General features: G+C 48.1%; 3 protein-coding genes across 4 annotated transcripts; 2 read left to right on the forward strand and 1 right to left on the reverse strand.

The window, feature by feature from the left end:
• Positions 1-1,635: 1,635 nt before the first annotated feature.
• Positions 1,636-5,958, reverse strand: LOC308405426 (retinol dehydrogenase 12). The gene is made up of 8 exons (XM_080896068.1): positions 5,820-5,958; positions 5,569-5,709; positions 5,108-5,242; positions 3,830-4,021; positions 3,578-3,739; positions 3,380-3,499; positions 2,979-3,183; positions 1,636-2,170 (listed from the first exon to the last, which is right to left on the reverse strand). The coding sequence occupies exons 1-8, from the start codon at positions 5,833-5,835 to the stop codon at positions 2,065-2,067; spliced, it is 1,077 nt and encodes a 358-aa protein (XP_080752194.1). The 5' UTR covers positions 5,836-5,958; the 3' UTR covers positions 1,636-2,064.
• Positions 5,959-7,528: 1,570 nt separating this feature from the next.
• Positions 7,529-24,612, forward strand: pogzb (pogo transposable element derived with ZNF domain b). Of its 2 annotated transcripts, none has more exons than XM_080896054.1 (19): positions 7,529-7,668; positions 8,776-8,894; positions 8,970-9,071; positions 9,570-9,793; positions 14,552-14,645; positions 14,721-14,876; positions 14,949-15,062; positions 15,145-15,334; positions 15,401-15,552; positions 15,646-15,746; positions 15,833-15,979; positions 16,078-16,212; positions 16,283-16,485; positions 16,583-16,729; positions 17,840-17,899; positions 17,991-18,103; positions 20,784-22,433; positions 22,513-22,549; positions 22,625-24,612. In XM_080896054.1, exons 2-19 carry the CDS (start codon positions 8,780-8,782, stop codon positions 24,537-24,539), a joined length of 5,655 nt encoding a protein of 1,884 aa, XP_080752180.1. In that variant the 5' UTR covers positions 7,529-7,668; positions 8,776-8,779; the 3' UTR covers positions 24,540-24,612. The 2 variants fall into 2 exon arrangements, with proteins under 2 accessions (XP_080752180.1, XP_080752181.1); XM_080896055.1 differs by having other exon boundaries at positions 8,991-9,071.
• Positions 9,804-14,543, forward strand: LOC308405425 (piggyBac transposable element-derived protein 2-like). The gene is made up of 2 exons (XM_080896067.1): positions 9,804-11,123; positions 11,541-14,543. Exons 1-2 carry the CDS (start codon positions 11,013-11,015, stop codon positions 12,525-12,527), a joined length of 1,098 nt encoding a protein of 365 aa, XP_080752193.1. The 5' UTR covers positions 9,804-11,012; the 3' UTR covers positions 12,528-14,543.
• Positions 24,613-25,563: the final 951 nt, after the last annotated feature.

The following is a 25,563-nucleotide window of genomic DNA, read 5'->3' on the forward strand; positions in this document are numbered from 1 at the left end:
GCTCAGCACCCCCAAAGCTCTGATTGTATCGCCCCTGTTCTTCAGTCCTAGAACTGAAGAAGCTTCTCGGATGAGAGGTGAAACGTCTTCAAGCAACTTAAAGATTTACTCTACTAAGTACACGCTTAATGTACTTGTGCTACTTTCTGATACTGTTTGACTTTATTCTGGATCAAAAGATTGTACTTTGTACCGCACAGGATTTATTTTTAAGATTTAGTTTCTTATTTGTGTTATAGAAACCATGCACAGCTGCAAGGATGCGATGACGTATCACGTGTCCTTCTGAAAGTGCAGCTCCACAGCACAAGTACATTTACTTGGATGACACCAGGGGGCGACACAGAGCCTGTCAGCCATCTTATAGCAAGTTAAACATAAACAAAGGTTAAAAATAGTTTCTTTCTTATAATTCCAAATTTATTTTTATTATAAATAAACAAACAATAAAAGTAATAAACTGAAAATAAGATAAGAACTCACTAAAAATAAAAGCGATTCAGATAACAGTCAGTCCACTGTGAGTTTCTTTATCATCCATCGTTACTCAGCAGGAAGTCTTCGCCCCCCCCCCCACTATTGGAGCCGCCATTTCAGCAGGAAGTAGAAGTGCCCCCCCCCCTTTCAGGATTGTGTCATCAATTATTCAACAGGAAAGGCTGTAAATATTCAAAAAGATGTCACATCCAGCCTGACTGCAGGGACTTCATCACCCACGAGCCCCGTGGGGTTGGCTGGGACTGTATGTTGAACACGTCTTCATTATTCACTCGTCATTAGCGTCACGTTTAAACCTGCTGATGCTTCTGTTCCAAGAGACCTCAGAATAAGGTTTTTTGAGGCCTTCCTGCACTACGATGGCCACCTGCTCACCTGCTCTTGTGTGATGGTTCACTGACAGCTTTACAATGAGAGAATAAGACCATTAGAGCTCTCAGAAAGGCCCACCGGTACAAGGAACAGACTCCACAGGCACCTCTTGATAAGAGACCTTCGGGTTTATTAAAGGCAGCTTTTTTCAGCCCGCTCAGTTTCCCTGCTGTGGTTCGACCGGCAGCTGCTGAAGGCGTCAGCGAGTGCAGTGTAAAGCTTTGAGGAAATATTCTGTGGACTGATGAGACAAAGCTGAACTCTGGAAAGTTTGAGTCCAGTTACATCAGCACGACACTAACAGAGGATTTCATAAAGAGAACATCCCAGCGGCAGCAGCTGTGGTGGTGGTCCGACTCGCTGTAACTGAGGGAACCATGAATGCTGCTCTGAGGAGGAAGTATTTACAGGCTAGCTTTGTTTGATGATCTGAAACATGAAGAAGAAATCATGGAGGGCCAGTTTAGCATATGCACCAAAACACGACATGGATGAGAAGGTAAGACGGATATTTAAGGGTGAAAGCCGGCGGTAGGATCTCATTATTTTCTTATTACCGAGCAAGTGTCTCCATGCTGTCACTGCAAGAATCCCAAAGCTGAAAAATGAACCCTTCTGGAGCACTCTGACCCTGTGATACCAAGAAGAGCTGGAACCACGCGTAAGAAATGAGGCCTCATTTATTGGAAAGAAAGGTGCTCGCCAAGCTCCACCCACAGAGCATTCTGGATTTATTATTACTGAATCTATCAAACACACACAGAGTATAGAAACAGTCAAACTGTCTTTAATAACACCCAAAGCTTCACGTCCACACAGCTGAACTCCACACATCAGCAACCAGTAAAGAGGAGGACACAGGAAGTCAGCGAAAGCATCAAAAGAGGAAAGCATGAAGATACGTGATGGAATAATAAACATACAATGGAGAAAAAACGAAGGAAAAGTCAGGAAATATTTAGGGAGCAGTGAGGGGACAGCGAGGGGACAGTCGGGGGACATGGAGGTTTATGTTGCACATGAGAGTCCAGGTTCTGGAGGACAGGACAAATATCAGCAGCTGGAACATCTGGGACTCAAACGGGGCAACAACACAGAGCTTCATTTGTCTCTACAAGAGGTAAATCTGTTTGTTTCTGTCCTCATTTGTCCGCAGTCTGCAGCTCCATTGCTTCGTGTGTCAGAGGTTAAAGGTCAGCAGGTGTTCTTCAGTCCGACCAGACGTGTGCTCACCTCCCACAGTTTTCTTGCCACCACATCGTCCTGTCCCTCTGGAGCAGTTTCTTTCTCTGCACAGTCGCTGCAAACACAGATATGAACAATGAACAAGTGACTCAGTTTAATGTGTTTAAAATGGAAATAACCCCAGAAAAGCTCTGCAATGTTTGAACGTGTCTTTGTTCATCAATCAACCCGAAGTTCAAAACCTGCAGCTCTTCTAACGTCCAGGTTCAAAGTTTGCATCGTTGCCTCTTTGACCGACAAGTGGATGCTGACACAGGCAGCTGTAGCTGCTCGCTGCCTGCAGGCGCGACCTGGACCTCTGCTCTGTGTTTGTGCTGTCGGAGCCTCATTTTTAATGACATCGTCTGACCAATAATATGGCCGCTGTTAGGTTAATGTCCAAGAAGGCGGAGCTCTGGTTTAGGTGAGTGAAATTTGTGGGTTTTAATTGGATGTTAGTGATTAGCAGGTATCTGTGTCAGTGTGATAGCCTCTCACAGCCTGCGGATGCACGCTGACAGTCAAGCTAGCGAGCAGCAGCTGAAACAAAGTAGTCCACCCTGTCGCTGGCAGGCAGAAACGCAGAGGGCTTCAGTAACATCATTTTAAAAAGTTATTCCATTTATTCGAACGTGTTTACTACTTAAAGCTGAGAGAGGAGAAATCTCATGAAAGGAAACAGAGAAATGACAGGAAGTGAAAACTCTGATCTCAGAACGGTTTTATTTGTTTACCATTCAGCAGCTCAGACACGCCCACATTTATTATCAGAGCCGTCTACTCTTGTTTTACCTGAATTCTGCTCCTCGGACTTTAACACTTTGAGATGCTCAGGGAACAGAAAGAGGCACAGGTGTTTCTTCGGCCCCTCCCCTGCCTCCTACCTGAAGTAGCATCCAGACAACTCCTCCAGGCCCGGCGTCACAGCGCAGTACAGGCTGGTTTGGCAGCCCTCCCACGGAGTCTTCATGAGCAGCAGGGATGGGAGCTTCAGCAGCAGCCCGACCAGGGGGAACCAACCCTCCACATGGCGACCCAGCTCGGTCCGGATCACGCCTGGGTGAAGAGAGAACGACGACACACCAGAGCCTGCAGGAAAGGTGAGGACAGAGTCAGGAGGCGGGTTCACAGGTACTTTTGGGAGCTCGGCGGTCAATCACATCACAGCGCTGAGAGGCGAGATAACCCTTCCTCCCGTCAAACCATTTTACAGTAGGGACCTCTGAGGCTTTTGAATATTTACGGGGACCTCTGAGCGTTTGTGGCGTTCAGTGTTTGTGGGGACCTGAGAGACGTCGGGCCAGCTCTCTGGAGAACAGGATGTTAGCCAGTTTGCTCTGTCTGTAGCTCTCCAGAGCGCCGTACGGCCTCCGGCTGAAGAACAGATCGTCAAAGTCAATACGACCTGTAAGAAACACATGAGGTGTTAAAGAAACAACGCAAACATCATCAGCACTGAGATCTTTTAAGAGGTTGGGGGTACCTCCACGGTGGGCAACGGAGGACACGTTGACCACACGGCTGGGGGAGGAGCTCTTCAGCTTCGGCAGCAGCAGATTGGTGAGCAGGAAGTGACCCAGATGGTTGACCGCCAGCTGTGTCTCAAAGTTGTCCTCGGTCAGCTGTTTTGGACACATCATCACTCCTGCAGACAGACGGATGCTCAGAACGACAAAAAGACGAACGGGCATTCACCTGTTCACAGGTGCGCTCACCTGTTCACAGGTGCGCTCACCTGCATTGTTGATGAGGATGTCCAGCCTTTCTTCGCTGTCCAGGAAGTCTTTAGCAAACTGTCTAATGGAGTACGTGGAAGCGAGGTCCAGGTGTCTGATCACCACGTTACCGTTTCCTGTCGACCGGCGGATTTCCTCAGCCGCCCGTTCTGCCCGGGTCAGGTCCCTGCACGCCATCACTACCCGGGCTCCTTAATGCAGTAACAAGTGACAAACACATCAGCGTCCGCTGTGCAAACACAAAACATGATTTTATTTTATATGCTGGAACATGCAGTTGAAATAATTTCATTTTTGCTTGATGCGTAAAGTTAAAAGGTTAAAACTCATAAAACAACAAAGAGATTTTTACATTTGATTCAAATTGATATGAAGACAAAATGTACTGAAAGGTCGATTCAGTTTATTTCATATTCAGCTTGTGTATTCATTTTTTGAAAAGCAACTAAGTAATAAGGTAACTAAGTAAGTGATCAGTAATTAGTAACTAATTGCTTTTTTAAAGTAAGTGGTGAGGTGAAACATGTACAGACTTCAGCTTTCACGAGAACAGAAAGAAGAGTTTCTGTTCCTGGAGTGGGAAACATGGCGGCAGCACTCGGACGTGCCCAGGCCTCGGCTGCTGAGCCAGGATTAGTCGCCCTCGCGCACATCTCGTCTTCTTTCATGACCTTCTAGAAATGCTTTGAACTGTTACAGATGTCGAATGACTTTCAATCACATTTGAGTGAAACGAAGAAAGATTTCCACAGCTGAGCACCACGTTCACTAAAGAACAGCCAATCAAATCAGTGGATCAGTGTTTAAAATAATCAATGCACCAAACAGCTCAGCAGCACCAAGAACCTTAACGACCACAGAAAACACTGAAGTGGAAGATTACAGAATTATTTCCATGGTAAGAAAAACAACTTCACAGCGTCTAAAAGGCCTGAAACGCTGTGCAGGACGATCACTGCGATGCTTTCATGGATGGAGATACAACAAGGTGCAGACCTTGGGTATCGATCAGACTTTAAAACAAGCGCTTTCTGAAAACCGTCTTTGGACATGTGAAACTGAGATGAAGCTGTATCAGGAGGATGGAGAGAAAAGGGTGGATGCAGTGTTATGGCGTGGGAATGTTTGGCTGGATCACAGGTGTTTCTCAGATTACAATAACACGCCCACAACATGGGACTGTAGTGTTTCCCTGTCAGCAGCTTCTAAAGCTTCGTCCTTTCTTGTAGGAGACACTCGAGTGTTCGGGCAGTAAGACGGGATCAAACCGGGCTGACCTCGGCGTGCCAGATCTCTGCTCGTCTCTTTGCCGATGCCAGCGTTTGCTCCAGTGATCACAACTGTTCTCCCATCCAGACGAACCGAACAGCGACAAACTCCACCTGCGATCCACTTCCTCAACACCGCCACGCCTGCAGACACACACACACTCTCTGTCAGTACGGCAGCAGTGGGGCGAGGCCTGGATCTGTTATTTCTGTGAGAAACTCAGCATTTGTATTTCTTCATGAACTCTTCGAGGAACGCTGACATTAACCTGCCTGCATCAAAACTGACTCTGCATGTAAGCTCACAGCAGCAGCAGCGGCTCCAGCTGTGGATCTGGACCCCGAATGCAGAACAACAAGAATGTATTTGTCCTCATGCAGGTCAGTGGCTCTCAGTCTGTATTATTAACTGAGACATTATTTGGGCTGTAATGTAACACTGTTTGAATTAATGAGAAGTTAAATCTTACAGATCAGCGTGACTCCCAGCAGAGCTCCAGATCTCAGCATCAGGCAGCCCTGACTTTCCTCTCCCTGGGCCGGGTCTGAGCTGCCGCCGCCACCGGGCCACGGCAGCACCAGGAAGCCCCCAGAATGTGCAGCTTTCATCCCTGCAGGTCAGAACAGACTGAGAGGGAGCTAAACTAGACGGAAGAAGGAGGATTAACAGATTAGAGGAGATTATCCAGCACAGAGCTGCTCTGGAATCAGTTCCACAAACCACCAATCTCTGCCATGGGCAGGAAGAAGAAACTGTTAGTGATGACAGTCGGTCGGCACCTCCAGCAGCAGGACACGGGGGCTCCCCGAGGATGTGCTCTTCACTCTGCTGACCCACGACTGCACACCATCACACAACTGCTTCCTCAAGTTTGCAGACTACACAACTGTGGTAGGTCACATCAGCAACAACCATGAGACCTACGACAGGAGTGAAGTTAAACATCTGGCTGAGTCCCTGAACGTGGAGAAGACCAAGGAGATCATCATAGACCAGGAGAACTCACACCCTGCACACCCCACTGACCATCAGTGGTGCTGCTGTGGAGAGAGTAAGCAGCACCAAGTTCCTGGGTGTGCACATCTCAGAAGTTCTCTCCTGGTCAAAGAACACAGCATCATGGTCAGTAAAGCCCAACAGTGACTCTACTTCCTGCTCAAACTGAGGAAAGCGAGAGCCTCGACCCCCACGATGAGCACCTTCTACAGAGGCATCCTCACCAGCTGCATCACCGTGTGGTACGGCTGCTGCACTGGGCCTGCAGGAAACAGCTACAGCGAGCAGTGAGAGCAGAGAGAGGATCGTGGGTGCTTCTCTTCCCTCTCTCCAGGACATCTACTGCACCCGCCTCACCCAAAAAGCTCTCTGCGTCACAGGTGACTCCACCCATCCGTCCAACAGCTTCTTCAGTTTGCTGCCATCAGGAAGGAGACTGAAGAACCTCGGGGCCAAAACCAGCAGACTGAGAGACAGCTTCATCCATCAGGCCGTCAGGATGCTGAACCTGTCGACCAGACCTGCACCCACGTCTGCCCTCTGACCCACAGTGCCCACAAACACTCGCATTGTGTTGGACACTTGTGTGTATAAGACTTTCATGTTGTTTAGTGTAACGCTGAGGGCCACGGGAGCCCTGCAGGTTCCTGTGTGTGATCTGTACATGTAGTTTTTGACAATAACGTTGACTTCGATGACGCTCTGCTCTTTGGTAAACAATAAAATGAAATAAAATCAGAATAAAATCACTACATAATACATATAACAGTCCTGCTCGCAGCTCGAGTTTCATCTGCTCTGTCAGTAAACTCTACTAACCAAAGTCTAATTTAAAGGTCTGCAGATCCACATCAGCACTCTGTGGGTGTGTGCTTCAGAAACACGGGGACAAAAACGGCACGTTATGCTGCCAGGGCTAGTTATTTTATGAAACCTTCTCTTTGCTCTAAGCTGAAAATGATTCAGAAAATATACATTTTAGATTTACGTGATTTGTGCGGAGACACTCTGGAAAACTTCTGGTTCATTATGACATCACAGCGTGTCACAGGAAGTTCAGTGCGCGTGCCACTGTGTTGAGACCTGGCTGAAAGGTGAGCCTCACCTGTGTGAGGTACTTTTTTCTGAAGCACAAACACCTGAAAAAATAAACTCGTTTTTATTTTACGACGCGCTTTTTCAGCTCGTGACGTCACGGACATTGGTCACGCCCCATCCAAACAAAACAAAAAGAAGATGGCGCCCTGGCCCAAGCGTGGCGGCGGTCCTGGCGCCCGTCGCTCCCCCCGCTCCCCGCTGACCGGCCGCGGAGCCCGCTGTCCCCCGGCCCGGTAATCCGGTCTGCTCGCCTCTATCCTGACGGCCGCGACTCGGTTCAGCTCCTCCACAAAGATTCCACTGACCAATGAGCTGCAGGGCCACCTGAACAGGAAGTGACGTGTCTGTGCGGACCAATCCGCAGTTGTAAAACGGCAGCGGGCGGAAGGCCCGCCCCCTGACTGTCGAACCGGAGCGCGCCTCGAGAAGAGCCGTGCGAACCCGTCCGAGCTCTGCGGTGCCGCTCCAGTTTCAGGTAAGCCCGGCCCGGCACGGCTTGTCCCGGCGTCACACGCAGGCCCCGCTGAAGCTTTCGGAAGGCGCTCGGCGTGCAGCGACGAGCTGCCCCCGGCGGGGCGGTGCAGACGGGGTGCGCGCTGCGTGCTGAGCTCTGGTCCTGACCGAGAGCCCGGTGACCCGGCTCGGCTCAGCTGGGCCCGCTCGGCCTGTAGGTTCGGGTCCCCGCCGACAGGCGCGTCTCAGCCGGGTTGAAAGGAACAAAAACCCGGAGAGCGGGCTGAGCGCCCCCTGTGGCGGCAGCTGCCATTACACCTGCAACTACAGCTGATTGAACCCAACTTTATTTAAAAAGATTTACCGACGTCAGAGTTTGTGCAGAGCTGCTGTTGTTTAACTTCACCGTCAGCTGAGCGAATGAAGGCCAGCCTTTGTTAATCACACCACTACTTTATTTAAAATAAGGGCCGTGACAAAGAGACAGAGCACAAACGGCAGCAACAGAAGGCATCGAAACGTCACAGTGACCGGAAGTCTGTCCACACTAACGCCGCTGCCGTGATTGTGCGCGTGATCAGCGGGGTCAGGTCATCCTGATCAGCGTGTTCGGCAAACGCAGGTGTTTGACTGGACTGCACAGGTGTCCTCATTTAAATCATAAATGTTTTAAATCTACCGACTTCTGTTCAAACCGGGACTGAACTGCGCAGCTGTGAGGTTCACTGACACAAACATCAGCGTCTGTGATGCTGATCAAACCTGATGGACCCGTCCTCAGGCTGTGGACGCACCACAGAGTCTTTCAGCTGATTTGTCCCTGAAGGACATGTCTGTTTGTAGTTTTTGGTTTAATGTCACTGTGGTAATGCTGAGAGACGACTCCGCCTTTCTCTCATTGGTCTTTGGGCTCACAGGTGTTCTCTGAAACTAAACGCACTCGAGTATTTACAGCTAAAGTTACCTGTGAAAAGATCACCTGCTCACCTGGCTCTCAGGTTAAATATAACTCTAAGCTGCAGGTGTGCAGTACCAGTGTACCAATGTCATGTGACGTAGTGGAAATGCTGCTGGTCAGATTTTTCTTTTATCGTGGTTACAATGATGGTTTCTCTGGTGGTTTCCATAGCAACATGGATACAGAGTTGTTTATGGAGTGTGAGGAGGAGGAGCTGGAGCCATGGCAACAGGTGGATGACAGTGTGGAGGAAGATGACATGGACTTCATGGACAACTATGGAGAGCCAGGTGAGTCTCAGAACCAGGTCCAAACTCTAAAACCAGTTCTGGACACTCTGGACCTGAGTCAAACCCTAGAACCAGACTCTCTCTCTCTCCATGTAGTGGAGGATTCTCCATCTCCACTCCCAGTCTCTGAGACTCCACCTCCAAGGACCCCCCCACCCATCACACCTGCTGCAACAGGTATGTGTTCGGTGTTTCTTTGAATAGCCGATGACACAACAGGAGCCCCAGACGGCGTCTTCACTTGGATGCTTAGATCAGTTGTGTTACTGTAGACTCTCACAGCATGACTGTTGACTGTGTGATCTAGCACGAGATGAATAAAGCTGAGTTTACAGGTGTCGTCAGGTTCAGGTGTTGAGTGTGGCGCTCTCTGTCTGATGTTCGTGTGTCAGAGCAGCAGAGCTAACACAGTGTGGAGGAAAGTGGCAGCAAAGGGTCAGCAGGTCAAAGGTAAAAGCAGCAGACCTCTTCTCTGGGACAGGCAGAGCTTCAGCAGCTTTGTTGGAGAACCAAACGTGACGATGTCTGAAGCTGATCCTGGAACAGCCTGAAGCAGCAGAGACGCGGTGCTGTGAGCTGAAGGTGTTCCTGGATGTGGAGGAGCAGTCTGTGCTTCCGCGTCCCTCCGTAAAAGCTTTCACCGAGTCCTTCTGCTAACCTTTCTCTCTTCTTCAGCTTCATCACCTGCCCAGGTCGTCTCCTCTTCCTCTGTGATACCTCCTTCCTCTGTCGTTACCGCCTCCTCCTCTGCCCCGCGCCTCCCTGTTGCCTCCACGGCCCCACGCCTGATGGCTCAAGCTCCACCACTCATCCTGACTCAGACAGCGGGTGGAACGTTCCTACTTCCAGCGGCCGCCGGCACCGGCAGCAGCCAGCCCATCCTGCTCACCACTACACAGGTATGGAAATCAAACGCACCCTGTGCTTCAGCAGGTCAGCCAGGCCGAACGCTCCTCTGTGAAATGAGTAAAACGTGAGAATAACGAGTAACATAACGTGAAACATACATGTGTACTCTAGCGTAATAAATTAAAACCATGAACAATAATCCAGAGTTTAGGCTCCACCCTTTAAACCGCTGCAGGCAGTCAGGCTGTCGGAACAGTGATTTAGTGTTTTGCTCACGATTATTTTAAATCATAATCTTGGTTATTTTGTTTTGGTCACTAAGCCACTCCCTCGGCTGGTCGAGGGCCGGTGTCCTGCAGGTTGTGGACGTGTCCTCGAGCATACACGGCTGATTTAAATGGCTACATTACCTCCTCAACACACCTGTACTAATCATTTAGTTCAGGTGTGTTGGCCCAGGTTGAGATCTAAAACCCACAGGACACCGGCCCTTGGAGATCCCCACCCTGATGTAAAACGTGGGTGCAGCATTTTAAACCTGCATTCTTTCTCATGCCCAGCAGGGGGCGCTGTGAAAAGCGGTCTGTGAGGAAATCCTCTTGCTCAGCTGAGTAAACTCTCTCCTGGTTCAGTGCGACTCTGGTGACATAAAACAGGAAGTTCACTTTAGGATTTTGGTTAGGGCTGGGTTTTGATAATCGATTTATTGATTAAAATTGATTCTAGCTTGGATAACGTAAAATCGATTCATTAAAATCCTGAAAGGATTTTTAAGTATAAATTTATTTTGCCTGAAACGCCAGAATCTCAGGTTCTGCACAAAGACGTAAACTACTCTCTCTCTCTCTCTCTCTCTCTCTGTGTGTGTGTGTGTGTGTGTGTGTGTGTGTGTGTGTGTGTGTGTGTGTGTGTGTGTGTGTGTGTGTGTGTGTGTGTGTGTGTGTGTGTGTGTGTGTGTGTGTGTCCCGTCTAAAATCTTGTTTGTTTGTCACGCACACAAAAAGAAAACCTAATTTCTGCCGTTCAACAGGCTTCTGCACAAATTTAAACTTTTTTTAAATTATGCAAAACGCTGTGTCTGTAATAAAACCGCTGTAACTTCAGAGGTAATGTTCATGTGTTGATTAACTTTGACTGCCTGCTCAAACATTTGGTTTAGCATATTTTGAGAGACTATATATAATGAACTGGAGTACTTAGCTTAACTCAACCTTATTGAGCCATCTCTACCACTTGGTTGAGTTATGTTATCCTAAAAAAAAACACTAGATGGCACTGTGTCAGGATATGGCAGGCCTCATCTGCCACCCTCCAACCAAGAAATCAGAAAGCAAAAAATCACTCTGGACACATGGACTGTTTTGGCTAAAAACTTTAAAGGTAAGTACATTTTTCTACAGTATAAACATGTCAGAGTCTTTACTGAACATGATTATGTCATTTGATACCAGAAAATAGCTGTAATAAATCCGTAATATTTTTTTAAAAACATGCTCAACCAAATGGTTGATTTGTCAATTGATGGTAAGAGTAGTAAAACTTAGCTAATGTTTAGAACTGCTGTTTTAACATATGAAATTGACTATTTACTATTGAATATAAATAATTTAATGATCTATACATGTAAATATGACATGTTTACATTTTTCCATGACAAATACTGTATGTTACAAAATGTTCTAATGTTTAAAGATTTACTCACTTTCTGTGATTATTTTTTAGAGTACAGTTTTAAATGACACATGGAAATCAAACCAACTATATTTCTACAATTGTATTTTTTTTTATGTTTATTAGATGGATTGCAAATCCTTTTATGGAGCAAGACAACGCACCTACCTGGCCCTTGTACCTGAAAATTCTCAGGACTCCGATGGTGAACTGAGTGATGATGACCCAATAGAGGATCCAGATTTTCAACCCAATTTTGCAGATGATAGTGATGAAAGCTGCTTTAATGTTTCCCTGGATGAAGATGCTCCTTCAACAAGTAGATCTAATAAACTTTTGCGTAAAATGAGCAAAAAAGGGAAACCTATCCTAAAAACAGTTCCCTTGGATGAAGCAGAGGATACATTAGACCCATCTTCCTCTTTAGTCCCAAAAAAAGACACAAGAAAAATCTGGAAGCATGAGGACATTGAAGAATTTCAAGTTCCAGATGCAAGTTTCGAAACGCCTGACGCCCTACAGTCCCCATTCCAGTACTTCAAAATGCTCTTCACTGATGAAATGATTGATCATATTGCCTATCATACCAATCTGTATTCTGCTCAAGAGTTGGGGGACACAATCAAGACTAGCCCTAAGGAAATTGAAGATTTTCTGGCAATCCTCCTATTCATGGGTGTTTTCAACTTTCCATCGCTAGAGGATTACTGGCACCATGAGTCACGTTTCAGTGTGATAGCAGATATCATGCCAAAGAAGAGATTCCAGCTTTTTCGCCGGTTCATTCATTTCAGTGATAATCAGCAGTGCAATGAGAGTCAAGACCGATTTAAAAAAATCAGACCTCTCTTTGATATGCTTCGTGAGCAATGCCTCCAGATACCATCAACAAATAAGCACAGCGTAGATGAGGTCATGGTAGCATATAAAGGCACAAGGGCTGGCAATCTCCGTCAATATATTGCCAACAAGCCAGACGAATGGGGCTTTAAGGTGTTTTGCCGAGCAAGTTCATCTGGCATCATTCATGACCTGGTCAGGGACCTTCCACATTCTTCAACGTTACCCTCAGTGAAGAGGAGCAGATGTTACCTTTGGGAGCCAAAGTGGTGACAACACTTTGCCAAACCATAACACAGCCAAGGCTTTCTGTTGTGTTCTGTGACAACTATTTTACCAGTTTTAAGCTGGTCCAGCACCTAGACACCTCATTGGGTGTCAAGTGCATTGGCACTGTTCGACCAAATCGCACAGGTGGAGCCACTTTGATGACAGACAAAGAGCTGATGAAGAGAGGGCGTGGAGCTTTTGACTACAGGTCTGCTGAAGGTGTGATCGCAGTTAAATGGTTTGACAACAAATGTGTGAACCTGCTAAGTAATGCTTCTGGGATCATGCCACTTTCAACTGTCAAACACTGGAGCAAAGAGTCCAAGGCGAAAGTTATGATCCCATGCCCATCACTCATCCCTGCATACAATGAGCATATGGGAGGGATAGATCTCTCTGACATGCTGGTACACCTGTACAAGACCCCAGCCAAGTCTACAAGATGGTACCTGCCACTCTTTGGTTACATGCTTGATCTGTCCATTGCAAATTCCTGGCTGGTCTACAAGAGGGAATGTGGACAACTAAACCAGAAACCAATCACACTCAAAAGATTCCGCCTGGCAGTTGCGCATAGCTTGAAACAAGTCAACAAGCCAGCATCCAAAGTTGGCCAACCATCATCCAGCTCTCCACCACCACCAAAGAAACGATACACCCCAAGACCCTCACAACCACAGCCAGATGTGCGATATGACTGCTTTGGGCATTGGCCACTTCACTGTGACAAGCGAGGCCGATGCAATTACTGTCCAAAGGGCGTCTCAAGATGGAAATGCCAAAAATGCAATGTTTTCTTGTGCTTGAATGCCAGTCAGGAATGCTTTGCAGTGTACCACCAGAAGATCTAATCATCAAGGGGTATTGGTGAAGTTGCATGAACGGCAAAAGAAAAGAGCCAGAACTGTTTCAGTGTGTTCTCAAATTTTTCAGTGCAAAATGGCAATGGTATATAATATACCACCAGAATTTTCTGGAAAAAAAAAAAAAAATGTTAGTGCTGTTCCAACACTACAGTGAAAAGTTTATGTTAACAACAGGTCAAAAGTGAATTTGTATGTTTATGAATTTTCGGTAATTGCAGATCAAGTTTTGATCAAATTTACAATATTTTTGTGTTTTATACATTTTGTGGTTTGTTATTATGACGCCCACTGTTGAAATGGAATCCAACAATGTTTGATGTTTTACTACCACAATAAAGTGGGTCAAACACAAAATTGGGTAGTTATTGTTTTGCAAAATGAGTATAACCTTTACTTTTTTCTACTAGTTATGTCTGTAGAACTTTATGTAGTTGTACTATAGAGAGACATCTCAACCGTTTGGTAGAGGGTAATATTTAAAAAACTATAAGGTGTGTATAAATTTTTTTTTTTTTTTTGATTGTGATCATTATTGACCTAAAGGAATAGAAAATATGAACAAATAATTTTTTCATTGTATTTATCTTGGTGAGGCAGTCAAAGGGTTTTAATGGTTTTCTTTCGTTTTTGATGTACTGCAGAATATCCATCCATCCATTGCGTGTGGCGCTGGAGCCTATCCCAGCTGTCATAGGGCGTGAGGCGGAGTACACCCTGGACAGGTCGCCAGTCTGTCGCAGGGCGAACACACATAGACGTAGACAACCATTCGCACTCACATTCACTCGCACATTTACACCTAATGGCAATTTGGATTATCCAATTAACCTATCCCCACAAGCAGAAGTACTGCAGACTATTTTTATAAAATCCCAGAACAGAAAAACCACCTTCATGTTTTTCTGTTTTATCTTCAGCTACTTTGACACAAAGGCCTCGCTGTGATGCTCACACCTTTGATAAAGTCTTGCGAGTGTCAGCTTCCTTTCTATAGGCAAAATTTCCCAGATTCAAATCGAATGGAATAGATTCTAGACGGTGACGATGTCCAGTCTGAGAGGAGCAGGAAGCAGGGGCAGATTTGGGGGCGGGACTACATCTGAGATAAGCTGTTGAGTCTCCACGTTGTGTCATGGTGATGTCGTGTGTTTGGATGTACAGGGTTTCCCGGTGCAGACGGTGGTGAACCCCGGCGCTCCTCTGGTTCTGAACCTGCAGCCGGGTCAGACGGTGCAGCCGCTCACGCTCATCCGGTGTAGGTCGATCTAATTGGTGACGAAATCCGTGATCGATGTCAGCCGATCGCTAATCAGCCGTTTCCTGTCCACAGCCCCGTCGCTGGGTCAGCTGGTTCGGCCCAGTGTGGGCGTGTCGCCGGTAAGGTCAGGCCCCGCCCCCTCAGGAGGTCCCACCCAGCCCGGCTCGACCTTCACTGCCATGCAGCTGCCCGCCACGCTGACGATTCGCACCAGCACACCAGCACCCGGTGAGCGTGACACCTAGAGTGGGAGGAGCTTCTTTTAGGACGACTCAAACTGACCAGTTTCATGTTTTTCAGTTAACCTCCACGTGACCCAAGTGGGCGGAGCCAATACACTGAAGGTGGCTGGGTCCCCCGCCCTCCCCTTAGGTTCAGCCAATGGCGTCACCAGAGCCACTCCCATCAGCAGCGGTACACCAATAACCTGTCAGTGCTTGTGTGTGCTCAGATTTGTTACGTCTTACCTTTGTGTGTGTGTCACCTGCTCCCACAGCCGCTCGCTCCGCCCCTTCGACTGTCAGCACAAACTCGGCTGACTCCACCCGTGTGGTGATGAGCGTGGAGGAGTTTTATTATGGCACATTTGAAGGTGATCTGAGTCTGAGGAAGCCCCTCCCACTGGGAATCAAAACCTCCACCTTCACCTGCCAGATCTGCTCTCACCTGTCAGAGAATAACCTGAGGTGAGCACCTGAGCACACGCGGGATACAGATGCGGTGCTCTGTATGTTTAATGTGTGTGTGTGCAGGTTGATGCAGCACATGCTCCAGCACTCAGAGCTGATTAATGGCGGCGGCGATGATGACAGGAAGTGCTGCAGGTTCTGTTACCGTCAGTTCTCGTCTGACGCTCAGCTGCAGAGCCACGAGGACCAGGTGCACGGCCCCACCCTCTCCTCCTGTAAGACCCACACACGGAGTGCTTGCCTGTGTTTTTGCATGTGTGACGAGCTGCGTTGGCTCAGGGCTCACCTGTCACCTGTCTGTCTCTCAGGTATGTGTCGTATCTGTGAGTGGGCGTTTGAAAGCGAGCCACTCTTCTTAAACCACATGAAGTCCAACCACAAACCGGGTGAGATGCCTTACGTTTGCCAGGTGAGTGACCACTGACCCGCCCCTTCCCACCTACGGGCCGTCCTAGGTCAGGTCTGATCCTTACCTCAGGTGTTACGACCTCGCAGGTGTGTTCGTATCGCTCGTCCTTCTACTCGGACGTCCTTCAGCACTTCTCCAGCTTCCACAGAGACTCGTGCTTCCTGCTCTGTATTTTCTGTCTGAAAGTGACCAGAAATCCCGTCAGCTACCGGCAGCACCTGCTCAAACACCAGGTAAGCACACGCACCAGGTGTAGACGAACAAACACCAGGTGTAGACTTCCTGCAGTGGAAGTGGATGGGTCTTTTAATTTGAAATTCTCTGTTCCCAGATAAACCAGGCCTTCCACTGTAACAGGTGTCGTCTGCAGTTTGTTTTCCTCAAAGACAAGATGCAGCACAAACTGGAAAACCACCGCAGCTTCCGCCGCCCGCCTCAGCTGGAGGGCCTGCCGCCGGGGTCAAAGGTCAGTGCCTTCGTCTTGATTTAAATGTCTTGCTCCAGACAGGTGGCATTACTGGTCCATGTGTCTTCAGGTGACCATCAGGACCTATGGCAAGATAAGGCCCTCGGTGACATCAGGAGGAAGCCGCCTCCTCCAGAACCCCGCCTCCCTCATCCAGCCAATCAAGATCAAGATGGAGCCACAGAGGTCTCTGATCCAGAAGAACCCCACAGCATCAAAATTACCGCGGTCCCCGACCAAGAAGCTGGGCAGCCGTCGAATCCATGGCAACAGGTGAGGCTGACGGTGACAGGTGACGTCGATTTTGGGCCCCTCCTCTTGTGTTGTTGATGTCACATGATTCAGGTGTGTCTCTCCGCTCCTCCTGCAGGAGGTCAGGTGATGACGACAGGTTGGTGTGTTTGGAGTGCGGGACCGACGCTTCCGATTTCTCCGCCCACTATCCGACTCACGTCCACTGCCTGCTGTGCCCCTACAGCAGCTGCTGCTCCCGGGCCTATGCTGCTCACATGATCAAGTAAGTAATCCGAGTACTGCAGGAGTATTCTTTAGCAGTAGGGCTGCCACGATTAGTCGACTAGTCACGATTACGTCGACTATCAAAATCGTCGACGACTGATTTAATAGTCGACGCGTCGTTTGAAGCTTTGTAAGATCACAAAAGACGCAGGAATAAGTAGCAGGATTTAAGAGTGTAATAACGGACTGAAACAGAAGATGGCAGCACTGCATGTACAAGGATGCCAGCTGCCGTTAAACTCCGAAGAAGAAGAAGAAGCAGCTGTGTCCCAGAATTCATAGCGCAGCCCAGCTCAGTTTCCAACAATGGCGGCAGCTAGTTAGTTTTAATATTACTCTTATTATTCTTTCTGGGTCACAAAATAAACGTTTAACATATTTTCATGGAGAATGTAGCTGTGTAAACCTCAAATATCTGCTCAGTTTATCAAGACACCACATATTTTCAAAAGCGCTCCGACGTTTTCGGAGACGTCTGTTACCCACTAGCTCGATAGCTAGCCGGGGGCTAGGCTAACTAGAGCTGTGAGAACACCGGACTCCCGGCTAATCGTTTTCAAACCCACCGCCGTCTTTCGCTACTCAGGTTAAACATGATATATGAGTCACTTAGATAACTTAAAATGTTATTGTTTGGCTTTTTTCAGTGTTTTATTTGTTCCTGAGTAAATCGGTTTGGATGAGATTAAAGTTATAGTTTTTACACAGCTGAATAAACGTCAAGCAGACAGCTGATCATCAGAAGTGTGAGATGCTCCAGAATTTACTCCGGTGTCCTGTTATATTTTAGATAGCAAGGAGTTTATTAAACTTCACTGAGACAATCTGCAAATTTCATTAAAATTTAATAAACGATCATCTTGTCTTTATTGTTAGTTAGCACCTTAAACACTTAAAGCTGTAAGCTAATGATAGTTATATAAGAGCAGATGCTGCTGGTGCAATAAGCTGTAGTTTTACGTCCAATGGATGATGATCTGATTAGTCGACTAATCGCAAAAATAATCGGTGACTAGTCGACTATCAAAGTAATCGCTTGTGGCGGCCCTATTTAGCAGTAGTGCGTGCAGTAATCTGGATTTATGGATGCTCGATCGTTTATCTGCAGCCACCACGTCCCGCGCTCCAAAGACAAAGCCGTCCCCCTGCACAGGCTGCCTCCTCCATGGTGAGAACCTCATTGATCTGATCAGGTTGGTCTTCGTGCTGCCGATGAAGCTCCGCCTCCTCATTTTCTTCTTCTCTTCCTCACCGCTCAGCCCGTTCCACCTGCAGTGCTTCAGGTGTGAGTTCAGTTCTCAGACAGCTGACCTGATGGCCAATCACCTGCTGATGAACTCGGAGCATCACAGCACCACCTGCAGGATCAGGAGTAAGACCGCACCACCACAACTACACCCATAACAACACAATCTACAGCAACAATCGCTGCTACACCCAAACAGGCTGCGTTCAGCTGCTCGTTTAAAACAAAGGGCAGCTCAGTGGGTACAGCACGCACACAATGTGTACACATGTACATAACATCCACACAACAGCCACACACCATGTAGTGTGTGCATGTACACTTGTGTAGCTAATAAAGTGTCAAGCAGAGGTTTCTTCATGGTGCAACGTTAGCGTCTCCACAGCTGCTGCAGAGTAGCACAAACACCCCGATGAGGATAAAGTGGAGCTGATGAAACTGCTGTTCGGGGGGAAATCAGCTGACGTCTCTGAAGCTGAAAGGTCGACGGGTTCTTGGCGTTCACAGAGGTCTCTCTGTTTTCCTCTTAAATCACACTTTTCCTGGTGGGGAGCCTGGAATTGATCCATCGCTGTGACGGCAAAGAACTGGAAGGTTTCCAGTCTCTGCAACCGGGGGAACAACAGGGGAGGGGTCGAGGTTTACTCAGCCTAACAATCGCTGTTTAAAGTTTGTAGATGCAACATGGAAAATTCCAGGCTTGTCCACTCATCCAACCTTGAAGCAGTGTTAAAGATCTGTCCTCTGGCTCTCGGCTGCCTGAGCTGTAAATGTTTACTTGGGCACTTCCTGGAGCCTCAGCTGTGTCGCTCAGTCTGAAGGCTCCAGTCCCGTTCTTTGCATTCTGCTCTAAACGTCAGTCACGTCAGGGTGAAAGTTTTGGAGTGAACAAACTAACCTCGGCCTCGCAGCTTCTCCTGTATGAAGAATAGTGTACAGGCTTTTGTCTGCACAGCGGAGCCAGAACATCTGGATTTTTCTCCGTTTCAGGAAGTTATGAGAAGTGATTCAGCTGGGAAATACAAAGCCTGGATTTTTGATTCCTTGGTTGGTAGATGGTTTCTGCTCCTCCGGTTGATTAAACGTCCCCACTCTCCCCACTCTGCCTCTGACTTCCTGAACAACACGGAGCTGCTGCTCCCATTCATGCATGTTTTCTTGATGCACGTGTATGTTTAACCTTTTAAATGTTTTTTAATTAAAATAAGATTTCACTTAATTTACTCCAAAGCGTTTAACTGTTTGATCCAGGTTCTACTCTGTAGCAGCTGTGGAGACTCTAATGTTAAACTGGTTCACAGAGGAAGCATGCAGTTGCAGTTATCAGGGAATAATCTTGCTGTGATTAAGTGTTTTTCAGCAGTGAGCAGCAGAACAGGCAGAGATTAGTGCTGTTTCTCAACACTCAAGTACGCAAGTCTGCACTCACGTTCTTGCTAGTCCATATTTCATAAGTTCACACGGGAATCTGGCGGTCTTCCCGATAACGCAGCGCGATCGTTCTACAATTGGAACAACAGTGTAGGTGATGACATCACAGCTCCAGATAAGCAATTTGGCAAAATTTGCTTTTACATATGATCGGTTTCATGTCTCATAACCTTCATACAGTTAAACACAATCACTACATGACAGAAACACACGCTTCATCTCTTAGTAGAAACAGGAGAGATGTTAGAAAATTTTAGTAATCACTCAAAGCTTACAGCCGACAGCTACAGTAATTCGGAAGAGAACTGAACAAATATTTCAAATATAATCTGATCATTGTCGGATCCTTCAGGATCTCCACGTATTAACACACTGCTTTTGTTCCCGGTGAAAATGTTTCCTCCTGAATTAAAATCTTTTTAATATTAGATTTAATTCAGAGTCAGCTGTTTAAATAAGAACAGCACATTTTACATCAGGGGATATGACGGGTGAAATTCATACTGACAGCTCTCAGAGTAAGGCTTTAAATTTAAATAAAACGGTGCAGTTATGAAGCTGAACTTTAATCTCAGCCAAACCGATTTACTCAGGAACAAATACAACATTGAAATGAAACTAACATTAACATTTATCTAAGTAACTTATATATCATTTGGGGAAATGGCCTGTATTTGTATAGTGCTTTACACATCCATTCACACACACATTCACACACTGATGATGGCAGCTACATTGTAGCCACAGCCACCCTGGGGTGCACTGACAGAGGCGAGGCTGCCGGACACTGGCGCCACCGGGCCCTCTGACCACCACCAGTAGGCAACGGGTGAAGTGTCTCGCCCAAGGACACAACCACCGAGACTGTCTGAGCTGGGGCTCGAACCGGCAACCTTCCGATTACAAGGCGAACTCCCAACTCTTGAGCCACGATCGCCCCGGCATCATGTTTAACCTGAGCAGCAAAAGTCAGCGGGGGGCTTTGAAAACAATGTGCGAGGAGTTCGCTGTTCTCGCCGACTCTAGTGAGCCTCAATCACCCTGTCAGCTATCAAGTATACACAAGTGTGCATACTCAGAAATAGCCTAGGTCATGCTGATGTCAGGATTGTGATATAGATGCTAGCTGAATTTTTTTTTTTTTTTTTTTAGTGATGGCGGCGTCTCGGCCAACCTGCTGACGCACGTACAATGGTATAAAGATGTCACTTAAATGTGATGAGAGTTTTATTAGCTCTAGATTTCAGACTTCTCTTTTAAAGACAGGACGTCTCCGAACCTGTGTCTGGTCGGTGTGGCTAGGTTAATTCCAAAGAATCAGATTAAGTTGCTGAAATGTAGAGTTGATCCAGCCTCTTTTTGTGTTTTGTTCCAGCCTATGTTGAACCGGACATCCAGTTCTGCCACAGTGAGGAGCCACAATCTTCAAAAGGAAGGGATCTAGATCAGAACAAGGACTTTCCTGACCCCTCCTGGAAGTCAGCAGATGGTTGGAAACAACCAGCAGGGGTTAATGATGCCTACTCTTCCATCCGCCCCTTCACGCAGAACAGCGGCCCTCACCACTTCCTGTCCAAGAGCAGCGACGCCATCGACTACTTCAGCCTGGTCTTCCCGGCAGCACTCATTGAGCTGATCACCAATGAGACCAATGCCCACGCCAAAACTTGCCGTTTCCTCAGCAACACCTGCCTTGACTGGATTCCTGTCACCACCCACGAGATCAAAGGTTTCATCGGCCTGGTTATTCTGATGGGCATCCAAAACCTTCCCGACCCGTCGCACTACTGGTCCTGGAGTCACTATGACAACAGCTACACTTTCTATCGAGCAATGAGCTTTAAACGCTTCAAGCAGATCGCCACTAACATCCGCATGGGCAGCTTCACCACAGACGAGTACCGTGGCACCAGCAATCCCAGCGATTCGATACACATCTTCAGGCCGATGCTGGAAATCCTGAGCAAAGCCATGTGGAATGCCTACCGGCCAAACTGCTGCCTAACCATCGACAGGGCGCTGCTGCCCAGCCTGGAAGAGGGCAGCAGCCAAACCAAAGGGAACCCGAAGACTCAACCTCAGGTCTGGCTGCTCTGTGACTCAAAGTCTGGTTACTGCCACCGTCTCTTCATACAGATGGGGGTTAAGTCGGGTCAGGATCCAGGCTTCACCGTAGTGCCGGAACTGGTGAACGGTCTGGAGGGAAAACACCACCAGCTCTACCTTGCTAACTCGCTCACGTCTGTTCCACTTATGCAGAAGCTTCTGGATCAGGGCATTTATGCCTCCAGCTCCTTCCCTCCTCCCAGCTCCATCCTACCCAGGGAGCTGTGGGAGGAGGGCGAGCTAGAGAAACCAGGGGACTTCCTACAAAGACAGTTTGGCCCCCTGCTAGCCACTCGCTGGAGGGATACCAAGGAAATGGGGTGTCTATCAACAAATGCAACTCCAAATGAGCCAGATACTGTTTGGAGAAGGTCTCAAACCAAGGTAGGTGGACTGGACCCCATTGACCGCCCCATGGCCTTCCGCTTGTTGCAGGAGAACATGCGGGGTGTCGACATCTGCAAGCAGCTGCTGGCGTGCAACCCGCTGGGAGGGGTCCCTCAGGACCGTCATTGGCGCAGCCTTTTCTGGTTCCTGATCAACCTGAGCATCGTCAACGCCTTCATTGTGCTGCGTGAGAGCCGCAAAGAGAACCCTCCCGCCTGGGTACAGGATGGTCTTTTTACTCAGGTAAATTTCCGCAAGCGCTTGGGCAATCAGCTCGCCAAGTGTGCCCAGAAATACTTCGAGACAATGGAGATTGCAACGTCGCGCGTGACAAGGAACGAGGTTGCAGAGGAGCCAGTCAAACAAAGGCACAGGATGACGAAGATCAGTAATGTGTCCAAGAGGTGCAAGAACTGCAACTTGAAGAACATCCGCCACGAGAGCGTGTATGGCTGCATCGTCTGCAAAGCCAACCTGTGCAAACAGCCAAGCTGCTTCTGGGAATATCACGGCTTGTCGTCTCTAAACAAAGGTCAGTATTTCACTCGGTAACTCTGAAAGGAGCTGTTTTATTGCTCTGAATTTCAAAGAGCTGTTTTTGTTTTTTACAGGATCAATCAAAGTTGGGTTTCTCAAAGACAGAATAAGGTATGTGTTGATCCACACAGTTAAATGTTTGATTATTTGATGTGAACTACTAATAAAAGTTTGTCTTTGCTGCAGTGGAGCGATTGAGGTGGATGAGGTTTTGGACAGCGTGGACGAGACGATGGGCCCTGTGGAGGACCTGGACTTTTCTGATGATGAGAGACTGGACGACCTGGATGACGCTGAAGAAACTGAAGAGGTTAAGGAAGACTTTATCAAAGATCCAGAGTTCCATATGCCATCAACAGCAAACGGCCATGCCCAACCACCGGCCATTGCACCTGCCTCTAAAGAGCGTGAGGATTTCCTGACCGCCCGTCAGCTGAGGATTGCCCTGTTTGCTCTCTGTGATGGACTCCGCCAGGCCTCTCGCGTCTTTGCAACAGAGGCTCCGCTTATCCGATCCTGGCTGAAAGAGGCCCGGAAGCGTCTAAAGGAAAAAGAGCAGGAGCAGAAGGTCCAAACCAATGGTGCGGATCGTATGGTGGCCTGGGTGCTATCCATGCGTGAACAGCAGCTTTCTATCACAGAGAGCAACCTCTTCCACAAAGCTTCCACCCTCAAGAAGAAAGGAGGTTTTAGTGTCTCCTTCCGCATCTCTTACGACTGGGCGGTGAACTTCATGCTGGAGCACCGACTTGGTGTGCAGAGTTCTGGCAGGGCTGCGACACTGGATCGCATCCTGCCGCGTTTTCTGGAAGCCAAAGTAAAGACCTTCAAGGAGTTTACCCAGAAGATCATCCAGGCCCACAAGCTGACAAAGAGCACCGTTGCCGCGATGGATGAGCTTTGCATCTTTGTGGACTTGAGATTGGTTCAGGAGAAGTCTCGCCGCTCAGAGGCCTTGGAATTCACAGGGTCTTTGCCTCTGCTCACCGTGTACCTGACGGTGCTGGCTGACGGCACCATGCTACCTGCTCTGGTGCTGGGAAACAGGAAGCTCAATGAAAGAGACCTGCCAGAGTTCATTTTGCTGGAGGCTATTCCAGAAGGGCTGTCGGTCGAGGAAGCGTTGGACCTCTGGATTAATAAGGTGTGGCTGCGCACCGGCCCGGCTCAGCATAGTAAGTCAATGCTGGTCCTGGACCGGCATCGGGAGCACCTGGGTGATCATTTCCTCACCTCCATCAGCAGCTCAGGGACTCTGCCAGTGGTCATCCCTAGTGGGTGCTCCTTCTGTCTGCAGCCGCTGGAGATCTGCATGAAGCCGGTGCTGCAGCGCTTCCTGCTGTCACGCTGGTCAGAGTTCACTGCCAGGAATCCAGTGGAGATCAAGGAGACATCACCCCAGTCCCTCCAAGCAAATGTGGGTCAGGTGTTATTTGACTGGTTGGTCGAGGCTCTGACACACCTGAATAAAGTCCCACAGCTTTGGAAGAAGTCGTTTGACCTGACGGGTCTCCTGGTGGGGCCCAAAGAGGAGAACGTGGAATTGGACAACAGAACAACAGCTGATAAAAGAGGCGGGATTCAGTCCGAGCTACTGACGATGCTGACTGAGAGCCTGCTTGGTGCTGAAGCTTCAGAGACAGAGTCTCCAGATCTGCTGGAACTGGAGGATGAAGAGGACTCAGAGGAGGAGGAACAAGCTGTGAAAGAAGAGACATCAGAAGAGAATCAGGAGGACAAAAAAGATGAAGAGAAGAAAGAGAAAGAGGACAGGGAAGAGACGAGGAAGGAGTCAGAACAAAGAGAGCAGATGGAGGAGGAAGGGAAGGAAGCTAAGGAGAAAGGTAGGACAGAGGAGGAGATGGTGGAAGATGAGGAGGAAGACGGGAAGAACAGTGATGAGAAACAGGAGGTTAAAACAATTGAGGAGGACAGTGAAGAAGAGGGCAAGGAGACAGAAGAGGATAGGAAGGAGGTGAGCAAGGAGAGAAGAGAGACCAGGATAGTGATTGGCGAGGAGGTTGGGGACGAGTGGAAGATAACAGTGAAGAGCCGGGCCGAGGCCAACGGCGAAGAGGGCAGCAGGAAGGAGGAAAGCTGAACTAGGTGGAGGTCCACAAGCTTGACTTTGCACCATCTCTTAACACTACAGGGGGACGGTCTGGGGGCGGAACCTTCTGTTGGTGAGGGCACACCTGTCAAGGTATCGACTGTAAGCAACTGCAGCTGTGTGCTAACGTTACAGGCACTGGGGGTTTGGGGGCGAACCGGGGTACAACGGTGGAAACGGCTCCTTGATCGTTGCGTTCTCAGTTTCTTTTATTCGAGCACCATCTAGTCGACGACAGGGGAACTGCACCCCGTTCGTGTGAACCATGCGGACAGATGGGAACATTTTTGCTTCGTTTGTTATTTTTGGTAATAAATGAACCTTGAAGGTGCTTTTCTGACAGACATGTTGGAGTTTTACACAGAAAGGGATCGTGGAGTGGCCGAGTCACCGCTCATATTATGTTTTTGTATTTACAGTAAGATTTGTTTCCAGACCAGCCAATCAGGATCCATCTCCATCTGCTCTCATAGTTAGGTCTGTTTCATAAATAGTTAAAAACCTCTCCAGAAGTTCCTGCGTCCAGGTCGACTCGTTCGGCCAATGTGATCCTCCGGGAAAACTGACACGGAAATGTGCTAACAAACCGAAACGGTCACAAAAAACGACCGCAGGTGAAAACATCGTGTGGAGGTGCAGATTCATCACCGCGTGCAGAAAGTGAGCGTGTTTTCTAATGTGATCAAATGGTTCAGTCATTAAAGTGAGCAGAGGTGGACCTCCGCCTCGATGGCATCATATCATACCAAAAACTCCACCCGTGTTCAGAGCATGAGTGGAGTTTGGGTATGATCATGGGTGGTCGCAGTAATCCCACTCAGGCGATCACGTCAACCCTAAAGCGAAAAACGCAAGGCGAATGCTGGTTCTCTTCTGATGAACAATGGAGTCCTGGAAGCCGATTGGCTAGTCTGGATCTTGTGGCCAGGAAGTGTCCGTCTGATTATGACTCCTCGTGAAGCTGATGATGTTTTGGTGCTGCTGTACAGACTTTAGATAATGTTCCTCATTAATA

Source organism: Rhamphochromis sp. 'chilingali' (assembly GCF_963969265.1).
Source record: "Rhamphochromis sp. 'chilingali' genome assembly, chromosome: 11".
Lineage (NCBI taxonomy): Eukaryota > Metazoa > Chordata > Actinopteri > Cichliformes > Cichlidae > Rhamphochromis > Rhamphochromis sp. 'chilingali'.

Excerpts from the sequence above, each read along its gene's own strand:
- LOC308405426 (XM_080896068.1), bottom strand. Across the intron at positions 5,243-5,568 it reads GCTGGGAGTCACGCTGATCT|GCGTGGCGGTGTTGAGGAAG; the intron begins GTAAGATTTAAC and ends GTGTGTCTGCAG. Across the intron at positions 2,171-2,978 it reads TTGTCTGGATGCTACTTCAG|CGACTGTGCAGAGAAAGAAA; the intron begins GTAGGAGGCAGG and ends CTGTGTTTGCAG.
- pogzb (XM_080896054.1), top strand. The coding sequence starts at position 8,780 with ATGGATACAGAGTTGTTTATGGAGTGTGAGGAGGAGGAGCTGGAGCCA. Across the intron at positions 14,877-14,948 it reads CACCAGCACACCAGCACCCG|TTAACCTCCACGTGACCCAA; the intron begins GTGAGCGTGACA and ends CATGTTTTTCAG. Across the intron at positions 22,434-22,512 it reads CTTGTCGTCTCTAAACAAAG|GATCAATCAAAGTTGGGTTT; the intron begins GTCAGTATTTCA and ends TGTTTTTTACAG.
- LOC308405425 (XM_080896067.1), top strand. The coding sequence starts at position 11,013 with ATGGCACTGTGTCAGGATATGGCAGGCCTCATCTGCCACCCTCCAACC. Across the intron at positions 11,124-11,540 it reads TTTGGCTAAAAACTTTAAAG|ATGGATTGCAAATCCTTTTA; the intron begins GTAAGTACATTT and ends TATGTTTATTAG.